Here is a 15857-nt window from a genome sequence, read left to right as displayed (position 1 = left end):
AGGTTAGTATTTTTTTAGAATTTATGATTTTATTTTTTCAAGCTTTATTGAGATATAATTGACAGATAATGTTATGAATGTTTATGAATGTTTACTTTATTGAGATATAATTGACAGATGTGTTGAAAGTTTAAGATATGTAGTGTAATGATTTGATACACGTATATATTTCAAAATTTTTACCGCAGTAAGATTAACAGACTCTTCACTTCACATATTTACCATTTTGATGTTGTTATTGTTATAATGAGAACGTTAAAGCTCTACCCTCATACCAACTTTCACGTATACGATACAGTATTAAAAGTATAGTCACCATTCTACACTCTAGTCCCCTGAATTTCTTTATCATGTAATTGAAAGTTAGTACCCTTTGACCAACATCTCCCCATTTACCCACCTCCAAACCCTTGCTGCCACCATTTCACTGTTTCTACGAGTTGGGTATTTTTAGATTAAATATAGAAGTGAGATCATACAGTATTTCTTTCTCTATCTGATTTATTTCACTTAGTGTAATACTGTCAAGGTCCATTTATGTTGTCATTAATGGCAGGATTTCCTTCTTTTTTTGTGGCTAGATAATATTCCACACGTACACACCACATTTTCTATACCATTCGTCAATGGGCACTTAGGTTGTTTCCACGTCTTGGTTATTGTGAATAATGTTGCAGTGAATATGGGAGTGCAGATATCTCTTCGAAATCTTGATTTCATTTCCTTTGGATATATATACCCAGAAAAGAGATTGCTGCATCATATGGTAGTTTTCTTTTTAATTTTTTGGGGAATCCTTGATCTGTTTTCTGTAGCGGACTGTACCAATTTACATTCCCACCAACAGTGCTCCAGGGTTCCCTTTTCTCCACATTTTCTCCAACATTTACCTCTTTTTGATTAAAGCCATTTTAACAAGTATGAGGTGAAGCTCACTGTAGTTTTGATTTGCATTTCTTATGACTAGTGACGTTGAGTACTTTTTCATATACTTTTTGACCACTTGTATGTCTTCTTTGGAGAATTGTCTATTCAAGTCCTCTGCCCATTTTTTAAAATCAGATTGTTTTCTTGCTGCAGTCTGAACTCTATATCTGTAGGTTTCATATCTATGAATTCAACCAACCACAGATTGAAAATATTCAGGAAAAAAATGTTGTGTTGTTGCTGACATGTTTTATGTAGTTAAATTTACAATGGTTGTGTTTGTACTGAACATGTACAGATTTTTTCTTGTTGTTATTCCCTAAACAATACATTATAACAACTATTTACATTGCATTTACATTGTATTAGGTCTTATAAGTAATCTAGAGCTTATTTAAAGTATGCAGGAGGATGTCTTTAGGTTATATGCAAATACTATGCAATTTTATATAAGAGACTTGGTATCTGTGAGGGTCCTGGAACCAAACCCCCATGAATATTGAGGGACAACTATATTGAGTTGTTATGAATTTCATATATATTCTGGATATTAACCTTTTATCAGATACATGGTTTGAAAATATTTTCTTCTGTTCTTTAGCCTGCCTTTTGATTTTGTTGATAGGGTTTTGTTTTGTTTGTTTTTGGTTTTATTCTTGTGCTTTTGATGCTATATCAAAAAAAATCATTGCTAAGATCAGTGTCAAGGAGCTTTTCCCCTGTGTATTCTTCTAGGTATTTTATAGATTCGCATCTTACCTTAAAGTCTTTACCTTTAAGATCTTTAGATCCATTTTGAGTTAATTCTTGTGAGTGGTGTAAGGTAGGAGCCCAATTTCATTATTTCATATGTGAATATCCAAATTTCCCACCATTTATTGAGGACACTATCCTTTCCACCTTGAATATTTTTAGTTCCCTTGTCAAATACTGTTTGACCATGTATGCGTGGATTTATTTCTGGACTCTTCATTCGTTTCATTGGTTTGTGTGTCCGTTTTTATGTTAGTACCATCCTATTTTGATTACTGTAATTTTGTAATATAGTTTAAAATTATATGTAATATAATTTGATATAAAGGATGTAATATAGTTTAAAAAGCCGATACCTTCAGTTTTTTCTCTGAAGATTGCTTTTATGGTTCCATGTGAATTTTAGGAAATATTTTTATATTTCTGTGAAAAGAGATGTACTTTTGAAAGCATAAATTTATAATAGATGATGACTAAAGTATATTTTAGCCACATTATCATATAGAATTTTAAATGTAACCTATATGCAGCTTATGCCACATTTCACTACTACTCATTCTGTTTATTTAGAGTGGAACGTAAATGACTTTGCAGCTTTTTAATTTTCTTAAATATTTCTCAAGTGGGAATGATAAAACATTTTTCTTCCACCTGAGAAACAGCAGCTTCTTTCTGTTAAAAGCTGTATGGATTATCACTTCAAGAACCTCAAATTAATGTAGCTATTAAATCTTAGAAATGTAGGATCATCTTTAAAACCTCACAAGAAGACACAGTTCTTGAATTTTCATTTAAACTATGAATCATAGTATCATGGGAATATGTTTGCCATATATAGATCGCCAGCTCTTCTTCAGGTATTCAAGCCTAATACTGAGTATTGAAAACTTTGGCTCCCAAAAGAGCAGGAGTATGTTAGAAGTTAACTCTGTTGAATGTATTTAGAAGCTTTACCATTCTTTAAAGCTTTTCTCATTTTTAGGAAAATAACTTGTTAATAAAATTCTCTTTCTGTTTTTATGTATTCTGCTATTAATTGTCTTCTTACAGAGCTTGCATTTATTTATTTGTTTATTTATTTGTTTGTTTAACCTATTTTCCGGTTCAGAGTCTCAGACTCGAAAGACTGGGGGTTCTCATTCTTTCAACAGCTTCATTGAGCTCTTCTGTGCCAGCTGCTGGGTTTAAAGTAGATTTCTCCTCTCTAGGAGCTCAAGTTAGGTTCCAGAGGCAGATATAGAGTGGGTTATTGTTATGAAACAGGTGTACTCTGATAGAATGTGATGTCGGAACAAAGAAGAAAAAGGTATCCCATTCAGCAAAGGAAGTTAGGAGCCTTCCCAGAGGAGTGGATCTTCATTATCTGTCCCTGGTGTGAGAATATTAAATAGCTTTACTGTTTATGAAAGTCGTCATGTATTTTCACTTTCAAATGAAAGCCAGCAACCTAACTTCCTGGTAATTAATATGATATTTGTATTTATTGATGGTAACTGAAATTTTCAGCCCGTTTTTGTCTCCATCCTTTTAAATTTTGTGTTAACTTTTGCATTATTTTGTTTTAATTCTGAACCAGTTTTTTGTGGTATATTTTAAAATTATTTTCTACCTTTTGTTATTGTTGCAGATTTTTTAACCTTCATTTAATTTAACATTTTTTATGTATCTGGAATTTAATATTGCTTGTTAGGATTTTTTTTTTTTTTTAAATTTCTTTAGTGTTTGTTATGCTTGTTCACTTGAGATTTAGTTGTTGTTTTTAATGTGTTCATGTTTTCTTAGCCTTTTGGGGGGTTGGGGCTGATGTGCAAGGTAAGAATTGAGTTAATTTAGCTTTTGTTGCAGGACTGTAAGTAACAAAAAGTGCCCTTATTAGTTTATTCAACAATGTTTATATAGCCCATGTGGTAAGTTCAACAGTAGAAAATGGGGAGAACTGCTGAGGGAAGAGATAGTTGGAAGGAAGCAGAGGTCAGCAGGATCAGTTGTTATAGTGGCTGAGTAAAGTAAGGCTGAAAGAGTTTCCATTGCTTCGGCCCCAGGAAGTTTTGGTGGCTTTAGGGAGAGCAGTTGGCAGTGGAGGGGTGGGCAGCAACCAGTTGCCATGGTGTACCGGAGTGACAGGGATATGAGTCTGCAGAGACACTGAGTGGATCTCCAGGGGAACTGTCTGGAACCAGTTCTCTTCTGCTTTTACTAAATCTGTATTTTGAGACTTTCAAGAAAGCTTCACAAAAGTTCTCTAACTTCAGGATTGCCTGTTGATAAATTTATTCCCCATCTTGATATAAAGGATTTAATATGAACCTAGAGGTGAAATCTCAGATCAACTGAGAAGATTTGAGAATTTATAGTTAAATGTTAGGCTGTTCTGGCTATGGAATAAGTCAGTGAAATAATAAATGTTTGTTTTGTTTTATTTTGTTTTGTAGATTTGTAAAAAATCCACAATTAGGTGTATTTTTCAGAGGCTTCTTAAATCCAGATGCAGGTCTTGCTTACCTCGGGGGGTATCATCAGGGGAGAGTAAAATGAGCTTTTCCCAAGTATGAAAGAACAGACGTTTGCTTTTCACACATGTAATGTAAGTGCACCTTGCTTGCAAACTGTGATTAGAAAGCATGAAGCTGCATAGGCAGCCGTATGAGTGTTGAGATTGCCTAACTAGTGGATCTCTGAGGGAAGGAAATGAAATTCCATCTTCTGTTTCTTATTCATTCCGCCCTGTGTCCATGGGGATGCAACATTTGTGAAGGAATCAATTATCCATTTGTTAGTCAGAGGAGCCTTACAAATTATACATTAGCAGATTGATTTCTTAGGTTCACTGTTGAGAGACCGATAGCTTAAGGTGGGATGATGGAAAGTGTCAGGGGAAAGAAGTTGCCACAAAGAACACCATTAAAAGCAGCTTTTGAAATGACCGTGAATTTATTCCTAATTGAAGAGCTGACATAATCCATACTAAGTATATTTATTTCAAGCATTTTACATTAGTTAATTGATTATCACATGAGGTGTACATGTTGGTGATTTTGTCTTTTCTTTAAATTTAAGAACTTGAGACCACCTGTAGTGGACTTAGATTTAGATGTGCTGGTCCTCACGCTCTCCACTTTCTTGGGCTTTTTTTTTGTTCCATTAAGGAAACATTTTTGTATGTTCTATAGTGTCAGCTTGACATTATTGATTTTTGAACAAACTCACTTATATTGTCCAGAATTCCAAACATATCTCCATTAGGAATAAAATTGTAGCTAATGGAAAATACAGCTGAGACCATTTTTTCTCTGGTCTTTTTTTCTTTGGCCCCTTACCCTTATCTACATGTACTCCAGTATCCTATCTTTGCAAACCCCCTAAATTATATGTATAAAACAACCCCCTAAATTATATGTATAAAACAAGCCATTGGAAAAATCAGTATTGAAGAATAACAGAATCTTTCACTTCAGTTTCTTTCTTGTCCCTTTTCTGTTTTTCCTGTTTTTTTTTTCTTATTGCTGTTATTGTTTATTTTTGGTATATAGAAAGGACATATATATACATACATACATACATACATACATAAGGCATTTGTTCCTATTTCTGAGAGGAATGATTTTGTACCATTTGACAGCTGTAATATTGAATCTTGTTATTTGTTTTTCATTAAATGTTATGGAACTATTATAGAAATTGATATGCATAGTGATGATTCTTGATTATCCCTCAAGATAAAAATATATCCTGCAGGTTCCCAGAATGATGGCTTTGGCGATCAAGATTAATTTTGGTATTTTTTTTACTTTTAGATTGATGAATTTGCTACATAATCATTTTTAAACTATTTATCTTTTGATTACAAACAGTAAATATTTGTTGTAGAAAATTAGCAAAACGTAAAAAGGGACCACTGAAACAATAATATCAGTATCCAGATATAACCAATACTGATATTTTGGAGTGCATACTTCCAGTCACTTATATATAAATACCTGTAAATATAGTAGTGTTTATAAACATTGGGTTGTACTTACCCAGAGCTAGCCAGATTGTGAGATTTGGGCGCGCAGTCCTCTAGACTGTTGAGCCTACTGAAGACTTCTGACATCAACCCCAAGTTCTGGGAGTTCCCAAATCTACCCTCATGTTTGATGATTTGCTAAAGGACTCACAGAACTCACTGAAAGCTATTATTGTTTATTTGCAGGGAAAGGATACAGGTCAAAAAATCAAACAAAGGAAGAGACACATAGGGCAGAGAGAGCCTGGGATGGTTCTAAAAGTGACTCTTCCTTTGTACTCAGGACATTTACCCTCCTGGCATAAATGGGTGCCAGCCAGGGAAGCTCACTTTGGTGTTCAGTGTTTTTATTGGGGCTCTCTTATGTAGATATGATTGGTTGTTAGGTTGTTCACATGGTTGATCTCATCTTCCAGGTTGACTGATAGCCTGAGTTCTAAAGACCCTGCCCTAAATCACAGTCTTGGTCCTTCTGACAGGGCTAGCCCTTAACCTTTAGACTATCAGGTGTGACAGGCCTCTGCCTTTAATAAAGACTTCCCTATCACATATGCTGGTGTGACAGATTATCTCGCGGACGCCAAAGGCAAAGGCCAGACCTCTTTTTGCGCAGGGCCGGATTCTTTCCTACATAGCACTTAAAAAAAAAAAATTGTTTTTTGTTTATGTTTTTAATTTTTGTCATTTAGATTCCTTGATTTTTTTTTAGAAATTTACATAATTTCCATTTCTCAGTGTCTTATAAAAAGAACCTGCTTAGAAAAATATCTTTGTAAAATAATCCTCTTACTCCTCCTTAGGTATAATAGAGAATGCAAATATTAAAGAATTTTGATACATGTTGCCAAATGATCCTTTGGAAATTTTCTCCAAATTTGAATTCCAACAGCAGTGTAAGAGGAGTGTCTGTTTTTGTTTCCTTGTCAAAAGTAGGTACTTAAAAAATCTTCTCTGATTCCATAGGCAAAATATCTCCTTTTTTTTAGTTTTTATGTATTTGTTATTACCGAGGTTGACTCTTGTTCTTGTTTACCTATAATTTGTACTATTTCTTTTGTAAGTTGACTGTTTACTTGTGAGTAAAAAAATATCAAATTTCTTTAGAAACTAAAGAAAATTTTAAAATGTACAATAAGCTGCAAAGTTGTTTGTAATGTACATGTACATGACAAGTAATAAATATCACCAATTTAATATAACCTTATGTGAATCAGTTTTAAAATTATGGACACCCCAGTAGTGAAACAGTCTCTTCCTTTGGATTCATGCTTAGAACTTAGAAGTTTAGGATTGCAGGTTTTACTGATGTATTAAGTAACTTTTCTTTTCAATCGAAGTGACCCAAGAAATATAAAATATTTGTACTATTAATTTAAAATACGTAGAGGAAGGAGGTAGTAAATGAATATGTGATGAATACTTCATCTTTTATATGAGTCAGTTAATGCAATTGTGTTGATTTTGGGGAGACATAATACAACATAATAATTTGAAGATAATCACTAATAGGATAAAGATAGAATGAACACATCTAAATCTTCCTAGATAGATAAAACAATTTGAGTAATACAGCGAAAGAATAATAATGGGTCAAATATTTGGTGATGGAAGGAAATCTGACCTTGGGTGGTGAAAACATAATGCAATATATATATATATATATATATGACATACTGTTGAGTTTTACACTTGAACTTATTTGATTTTATTAATGTCTCTCCAATAATTTTTAATTAAAAAATAATAAATGGGAAAATATAACTCTAAAAAAGTATAAAATAGTGTAGCAACTAAGATAAAACTAAGCAGGCCAGATATTCTGTTACTAAAAGAAGAATTGCCTCAGCTTTGAAGGACATATATTCCACAAGATGATGGAAGTGAAAAATAAAGATGTGAGTAAAAATACACTATAAAAAGCCAAACAAAAATTAAGCAAGTTGGCAGTAAAAATGTGAGAAAAAGTAGAGTTTAAGGCAAAGAGCATTACCTAGCAGAAGGTATATTATGTTGATAACAAAAGTTAAAGGGAAAAAATATTAGTTATACTCTTTATGTGCCAAATTATAGGGCACTTAATACCAGACCAAAGTTTATTTGACATCACAGAGAAATAGACAAAATTACAATTGTAGTGGGAAAATTTTGAAACATTTCTAGCACTTCTTTTGAGTCAAGAAATAAAAATAAATGATTTTTCCATTTCTATGCATGAGTGAGATATACTTGTACTTTTTTTTTTTTCTCATAACATCCTTGTTGTGCCGGCCTGGTAAAATGAGTTAGGGACATTTCCTTTTTATTCTGTTCTCTGAAGAATTTGTGTATGATTGGAATATTTTATTTTTTGAACTATTTCTCATGAAGTTAATATTCTAATAAGTGAGTTTGACAGTGAAGATAAGTAAAATACATAAATAGTAAATAATAGTTATTTACATAAGTAGATAAAACCATAAGTAAAATATAAAAATAAGTAAAATACATAAGATAGATGGTGGTAAGTACTAAGGAGAAAAAAAAAAAAAGCAGTGAAGGAGTTATAAAATTTTTACATGAAATGTTGAAATCTTAGATTGGATAGCCAGAGAGTGTCACTGAGAAAATGTCTACCAGTGAAGAGTTGGCAGAAAAGCATTCCATTCTCCATCAAACAAATGCAAAGGTTCTAAGGTAGGAGAAACAGCAGGAAGGCTGTCATGGCTGGAGGAGAGAGGACAGGGCAGAGGAGTAGATGAGGTCAGAAGTTGGACAGAGGGCTGTAGTGAGATCATTTAAGACTGTCAGGTCATAGTAAAAACTTTGGGTTTTATCCTGAGATGGGAGGCCATTGGAGAGTTTTAAGCAGAGGTGTGTGACATCATGTGATCAACCTGTTAACAATATGACTCTGCTGGTTTGTTGAGAATAGACTTCTTGGAGAGTTAGGGCAGAAGTAGGTCCACTAGTTAGAAGACCATTATGATAACTCATAGAAGAATGATGATATCTTGGACCTGGATGGCAGCTATAGGGCTGAAGAAAAGTGGTCAAAGTCTAGATAAATTTTATTTGAAGAGATGATCGGAATTGCTAACAGATACATATAATGTATAAAAGAAAGGCCAGAGTCAGAATGGCTTCACGGTTTTTTGGCCTGAGCTAAAATGTACTAGTACTTAACAGAGATGAGGAAGACGTCAAGAAGGGCCTTTTCATGAGAGAATATCAGAACGTGCTGTATAATTAGATCAATGTCAAATTGATAAGCGATGGACAAAGAGACCACAGTTGAAAACCCAGAAGATTATTTCAGTGTATATAAACATTTATTATATGGTCATATAGTTCTCCTTAGAATGAGAAGGGTGGATTATTTAATAAATAGAGCTAGCCCAACTGGATATTCGTTTGGAAGATAATAAAATGAATCCTGAAAGTATAAAAGACTTAAATGTTAGAAATTAAGCAACAACCATCTTGCAAAGAAATATAGGAGACCACATATACAATTTCTGAGTGAGGAATTGTATCAAGACTTCATACCCTAAAAAGAAAAAAAAATTGGCATTTTAATAGAAAAATGAGAAAGATATGTGACAAGAGGTTTGCAGAAGAGCAAATTAGTTGGCCAACAGACTTAAGAAAAATACTTAACTTTATCAGTAGTCAGGGAAATAAAACAATGAATATTGATCTTTGGCAGAAAAAACTGTAAAAAAACCTCTACTGTAACAGAGAAGTAAGGGAAAGAGAATTTTCATATCTGTAGGTGTGATTCCGCTCCCCGCCCCCGTCCCCCCCCCCCGCCCCCCATATTACTTAAGCTGTGGTACAAACAGATTCTACTCAGGAAGAAACATTGTAATGAAAAGTTTGGTTTATTCTACATAGAATAAACACCATGTGGCCTGGGCACTGAGTAGTAGTCACTGTGGTTCTAGACAGCTCGCATAAACTCTTCAGGCCTCATTTTCCTCTCTGTGATGTGGAGATAAACCATCTTGTGCTGACTGCTTTCCCCTGAGGCTGTGAGGATCAACTTGATGTGTCTGCTGTGTCTTTGGAAATCACACAGTGTGATTCAGAGAGTGTTAGCACAGGCAGTGAGCCTTTTAAGTACAAGTCCAAGAGCCGGATTTTGTAATTACATAAATTTTGATGTGTATGTGAGAAGAAAATATACTTTTTATGTGCAGTGAAGAAGGGCCTTGTAAAGGATTACATTCAGCATCGGGACTCAGTTTCGTAGGCCTGGAACTGCACTGTCCAGTAGAACTTTCTGCAGTGGTAAAAACCTTCTATATTGTGTGCTTTCTAATACTGTTTAGTTGGTCACATGTGGTTGTTGAGCACTTGGCATGTATTGGTGTAAATGAGAAACAGAATTCTTGATTTAGTTTAGTTTTAACTAATATAATTTTCTATATAAATAGTCACATGTGGATAAGTACTATACTGGACCAGACAGGAGACCTTGACATTGATCAGGCTCCATGTACCTATTAAATTATAATTTGAGTACATTATAATCAAATGTCAATTATAACAGTCAAGGGTATGTGGGATTTGTATTTGACAAGAGTAAAATGGTATTAAAATGTTGTTTGGTGAACAAAAGATCTGTTAACAGAAGATATTCAAAGAGGAAAGTGTTTATCCAAAGATGACTGTAGAAGCTGAATATTTGGACTTCTCAGCCAAAAGTCCAGACATGCTGGTGCCAGTGCTTTCCCATTCAGCTTTTGCTTTGCTTTTGCTTTGCTTTGCGTCTCCTCGCTGTCCATCACACTATTCCCTTTGCAGGATTTCTCTTCACAGTGCTCAGATTGGAGCTCTGGCTCTTTTCTTTCTCTGTTGTGATCCTTGTCCTTGGGCTTCAGTTTATTCTCCTGTAAAATGGGTCAAGTTGCTTTTTAAGCTCCTTTCCTCGTCTAACATCCTAGGAACTTTTAATGAGATAGCTTGTGTGATGATTTAGGGATCAAGATGGAAAAGGATTCTGTGGCCAGTTGTCTCAGTCTGGACCACGGGAATCTCTCTAAGCAGCCTCAGTCAGTCCATAGGTGGCCTTTCTGAGGGCTGGGAGTCTTGGTCGGCCCTCCCTTCACCTACTGGCTCTGAAACATTTTCCATTGAAGAAGGATCCAACATTCAATTTTGTGTATTTTCACTTATCAACAAACCAAACTATTTTAAGGTTAGATATTTAAAAAAAAACTAATTCGAAGCTCTGTTGTAATTGATGAAGGCTTACTTTTCATGGTTAGTTTGTTCCTATCATGCTTTGCATAAGATAATTGGAAACTGCTGTTATTTAAGAAGAAAAAAAGCTCGCCATTTTTTCCTGTTGTCAACATTCACTGATTTTTTTTACTTCTATTAGAATATCTACCTGTATGAATATTTTAGTAAGTAAATAGTTGGCTACATGGAGAGCTAGAAAGCTGTGAAAAATATTAAAAGTATGGTTGTGTATTTACACTTGGGAAAAATACATCCAAAGTAGAAAGGCTGATTTGTATCTTCACATATTTTTAAATTTGAGATTACTCAAAAGAATGGGGGATAACAAAGTTAGTTAAAATCAACTAGATCCCATGGGTTTCCCCCAGAAAGTACTAAGCGTAAAGTATAAATAAAAGTTGATTTAGTAACTTATAAAAGAAGAACAAATAGACTGGTGAATCAACCTAAAACAACTTAAACTTTTCTTTACGTCATAATTTTCTTTGGCTTTTGTTTTGTTCTTTTAATAGATTTGGTTGAGTAAAATTTTAAGAGTGTGGAGTAAATAGAACAGAACAAATAAAAAGTATATAACATGTAAGAAAAATGTTTTAGGGACTCGAAGTATGTGAAATAAATAATTGTGAAAATTTTAGGTTTCTGGGCATAATATATGTCTGGGAACAAAGTTGTATTTTACCGTTTTCATTTACAAAAACAGAAAATGTCTTGGATTCATGCATCTAAGCTAATAGACAACTTATATCTTTTAAATTTTACAAAGAGCCATGGCATTTGATTACTGATATATATTTTCCTAAATTTTTACATGTTTTTATTTTTGTTTTTTTGTTTTTGATAGAGTCCTGTGAAGATAAATCAGATTAGCCTGGATGAAAGTGGAGAACACATGGGCGTGTGTTCAGAAGATGGCAAGGTATGGTGATGTTGAAAGCTCTGCTCTCTCACTGAGGACTGGGATGTTCCCCAACTCCAAGTGCTTGGAAGAGCATTCTACCTACTGTATACCTGCGTTAAGAGAAACTTGCCTTTTTTTTGTTGGAGGGGAGGATATTGGACTTGCTTCCGATTGCTCATAATTAAAGTAAAATATATTTTGCACAAATGTGCCTTAGGAAAATTAATTACAAGAATGTCATTTATGTAACTGGTATTAAGCTGATTAGCAGTTGTGTCAGGGAGAACGTGTCACCTTAATCATTACTGCTATGCCACTTATACTTCAGTGACTAGTCTGCAGTTCCTGCAAGACAGTAGTTTAATGCCTTTCTGCCATAAATCCACAAAATTGGATTTTGTGGGCATGATTTCTATGGGCCGGTGGTTTTCATTTTCACATGTTATGAATGTTTCTCTTGAATTATAGAATCTTTTGATAAGCAATCATAGTTTATCAGAAGAATAAAGTGTCTTACAATGGCCACATTAAATAAATGTAAAATCAATATATGTACAGTTTTCTAAAAACCTGGCACCCACTTCCTCGACCGAGGACATACATCATTTGTGCAGTGTATAACTAACAATTATCAGTTCTTCTTGCTGATGTTGAGCTGTGACATTTAGTGGTTGTGGTGATTGATTTTCCACTTATAAGAATGTCTTTTTTGTTTTTCAGTCAGTGGAAGTCTTTTCTAATGTTGGTTTGCAGTGATAAAATTCTAATGCACAGTGTATTTAAGCTACTTCTCTAAAATAATAGTTTATGAAGAGAGTGCATTAAGAATCATTACAGAACCTTACCTATTCCTGACTATAGAGAATAGATTTCCTAATCTAATTATTTGTAGGTTTTTATGTGATCTAAATTCAATGAGCCATTAGGATGAGTAAATTAAAAACAATGTACTCAGTATAAAAGATTTATACTCATTTAATCCGTTAAAAGAAAAATGAAATCTTCTTGACATACAAAAGTGATTTTATATATCTCAGCCTAATGTTTCTTAAAGTCTTTTGAAATAGTAATTGGAACACTTGTGCTTTTCAAAAAGCACTGTCAAATTTTATAGTACCTTCTGAAATTCTGAGATGAACCAGACTGTCAAAGAGAGATTGAGGGAGGAGTTGGTATGTGCAGAAAGTGAGAAGAATTATTCAAACTATTGAAAAATTTTTGTATTCACGTATTTGTAAGAAAGATCATTTTCATTTTGTTTTCTTAATGATGAAGGATTCCTTCTGGGCTTATAACCAATTAAATTGAACTAATTTGTTGAAAGAATAGTCATTTTTTGAATTAGAAAAGAATTTTTATGAAGATACTTCATCTAGGAATTTTCAGCACTTTAAATATTGAAGAATTATTATTTGATGTGGCAGAGTGGGATATTTTAACTATTATATCTAGTGGATAATGAGATGACTCAGACATCTGGTACACTTCTTGGCAAACCTGTTTTCCTAGTTTAGTAATATTTATAACTGCTGTATTTTGGTATAGACCCATGATAACATTTTTTAAAATGCTTTTGTCATTTATTAGCATTGATAGAATTGAAAATAAGTACTTCAATGTACATTTTTATGTTAGCTAGCTCTTAACCATGGGCTAGTATTATAAAAATTGAGTAGCTAGTATAGGGAGATCTAGTAAAGTGATTAGTGATGATAAAATAAAGATTATTCTGAAGATAAATTCCAGATATCTAGATCAAATGTGTCTTTAAATGGCTCTTGTTATTATTTTTCCTTGGTGTATTAAGACTTCTAGATAAATAATTATGTTCTTTTTCAAGGATAACCTTTGATATCTATATTCAGTTTTAAAGTTATAATTCTAACAGTTTAAAATTTTCTGTTTATTTAGCTGCTGCTCATTCTGTCTTTTTATTTCATGGCTTCTCTGTGCTTGAGTTCTAAGTTTTGAAATATACTTATATGTGTGAGAGAGAGCAAGAGTGTGTGTGTGTGTAGTTTCAGTTTACTGGCATACAGTTTTAAGTAACTTTCTGATAAGGACATATATTGTTTATTTTCTGATCTCTTACATAGATTGCCTTCATACATAAACTAGAATCTATTTAGTATAGAGTTCTGTATTGAAATATTTTCTCAAAATTTTGGAGATGTTGCTCCCTTTTGTCTGACATTTATTTTTGTAGACATGTCTGAGGCGGGCATACTTTTGTTCTTTCTCAAAACCTTTTTAATTTTTTTCTTGTCCTGCCTTGGAGCTCAGACTAATAACAATAACAACAACGACGATAATAAATGGCCCTTGTAACTCAGTTTGCTAAGTTAAAGTCTTGTTTGGGTCTGTTTTCATTAATTTTGTCTGCAACACAGTAAGTCCTTTTGATCCATATTCTGAAGTATTGTTTTCATTTCAGGAAAGTTTACTTCAGTTCTGATTTTGATTATTGCTTCAGTTCCATTTGTTTTCATTTCTTCAAAGAAACTCAATAATACTTAGGCTGGAGGCAGTATCGTGCAGAGGCTATGAGCAGAGCTCTGCTTTTCACCTGCCTGGGCGGCAGCCCCACTCCTCTGCGTCGGGTAAGGTTGGGCACGTTGTTTTCTCTCCCAGTGCCTCTGCTTCCTCAGCTGTGTGGGCACTGGGCACAGTGGAAGTCCTGCATAAGAATGTTGTGAGGTGCCAGGTGCGTGGTGAACTCTCAGTTATATTAACTGTTTTTATTTCTAACCATTTATTTCTTAACCCATTGCAGTCTGGCCTCTTCCCCTCCCAAATTATTGTACCTAAACTTTTCAAGATAAGAGAGTGAATGGATAAGCACTATTCATTCTTTCTCTCCTTTCTGAAATACATGTGGTAAGAAAAATTGGTCATATTGTGTGGTGCATACACACCCCCACCACATATGTGCTTTGCTTTCTCGTTGTTTTTATCCTCTCATTTCTTTGTAATCAGAGTTTCCTACTTGTTTGTTCACTTTGTTGATTTGCTTTTCTTCCACTGTCAGTTTTGCTTTTTAGAGTAGTTTTATTCCATTTTGCATTCTTAATTTTCCTGAAATCTTTCTCTCTCTCCTAGCTCAATATTCAACCATATATATATGTGTGTGTATTTTTAATTACAACTTATATGTCTTAGAGTGTCAGGCAGTATTGTCTAATGATTAGGAGTGGAATTACCAGGCACGTTTTAGCTGTGTGATGTCAGCTAATTTATTCATATTTCTCTGTGCCTCGATCTATTTCCTCTTCTATAAAATGGAGATAATAGCAGTACCTCCTACACTGATTATTAGGAGGCATAAATGAGTTAATATATGTAGGTCATTTGCAGAAGTACCTGGAGCAGAAGAAACACATAGTAATTGTTAGCTTTTATCATCCTCATCATCATCACCATCAACATCATCATTCTTTCTGCAGCAGATTCTTGGAGGTCTTCTTATCAAAGTCGCCAAAGAGTTTTCTAGTGTTCCTTGCTTTTCTGGTTATTATTAAATCATTTTTTAAAGCATGGTTTTTTTCTCCCTCCAAGTCATAGAAATTGTGTTCTGCAGTATTCTTTTTGTATAGCCTTTGCGTGTGGTTTTGTTGCTTGCTTATCCATTCCAGAGCAAGAAGAGCTCTTTCTGAACCTGGGTTAGCAAAAAGATCCATGTCTGACTGCTCTTGGCTCTGCACGTTACTGTTTTGAGTGTTGTAGAATCACTTCTGAGCTCCACACAGAGGTCCTTTTAATGAGCTCAGTTTCCTTTGACCAGAAGTAGTTAGTTAAGGCAGCTTCCCCAGATTGAAGTGGGAGCCTCTCATAATCTCTCCCTGCTCTGTGACACTGCATAGGTGGAGAATATGAAAACCAGAATCTCCCCTGTGAGAGTCTCATCTGCTACCTCCCTCGATGTAATGGCAGCTTACATGTTTGTCCCTGTTCTAATTCTTGACCTGTTGTTTGGAGGCTGGGTTTGTGGGAGGCTGTTACAAAGGAAGTACCAGCTGGGAGGATTGTCTGACACTTTGGCCACCT

General features: G+C 34.2%; 1 protein-coding gene across 4 annotated transcripts in view; it reads left to right on the top strand.

The window, feature by feature from the left end:
- The window catches only part of VPS41 (VPS41, HOPS complex subunit), a 166988-nt gene that overhangs the window by 55373 nt on the left and 95758 nt on the right, over positions 1-15857 (top strand). For 3 of the 4 annotated variants that reach the window (XM_011376692.2, XM_023521282.1, XM_011376693.2), the window contains exon 5: positions 11757-11831. In XM_011376692.2, coding sequence (XP_011374994.1) covers positions 11757-11831 — 75 coding nt within the window. Of the gene's footprint in view, positions 1-1179; positions 1185-11756; positions 11832-15857 lie in introns of those variants that run through there. The other variant, XM_011376694.1, reaches the window with a different exon arrangement.

This window comes from Pteropus vampyrus, unplaced genomic scaffold (genome assembly GCF_000151845.1).
Source record: "Pteropus vampyrus isolate Shadow unplaced genomic scaffold, Pvam_2.0 Scaffold302, whole genome shotgun sequence".
Taxonomy (NCBI): Eukaryota; Metazoa; Chordata; class Mammalia; order Chiroptera; family Pteropodidae; genus Pteropus; species Pteropus vampyrus.
This window is presented reverse-complemented; position numbering and strand designations above follow the sequence as displayed.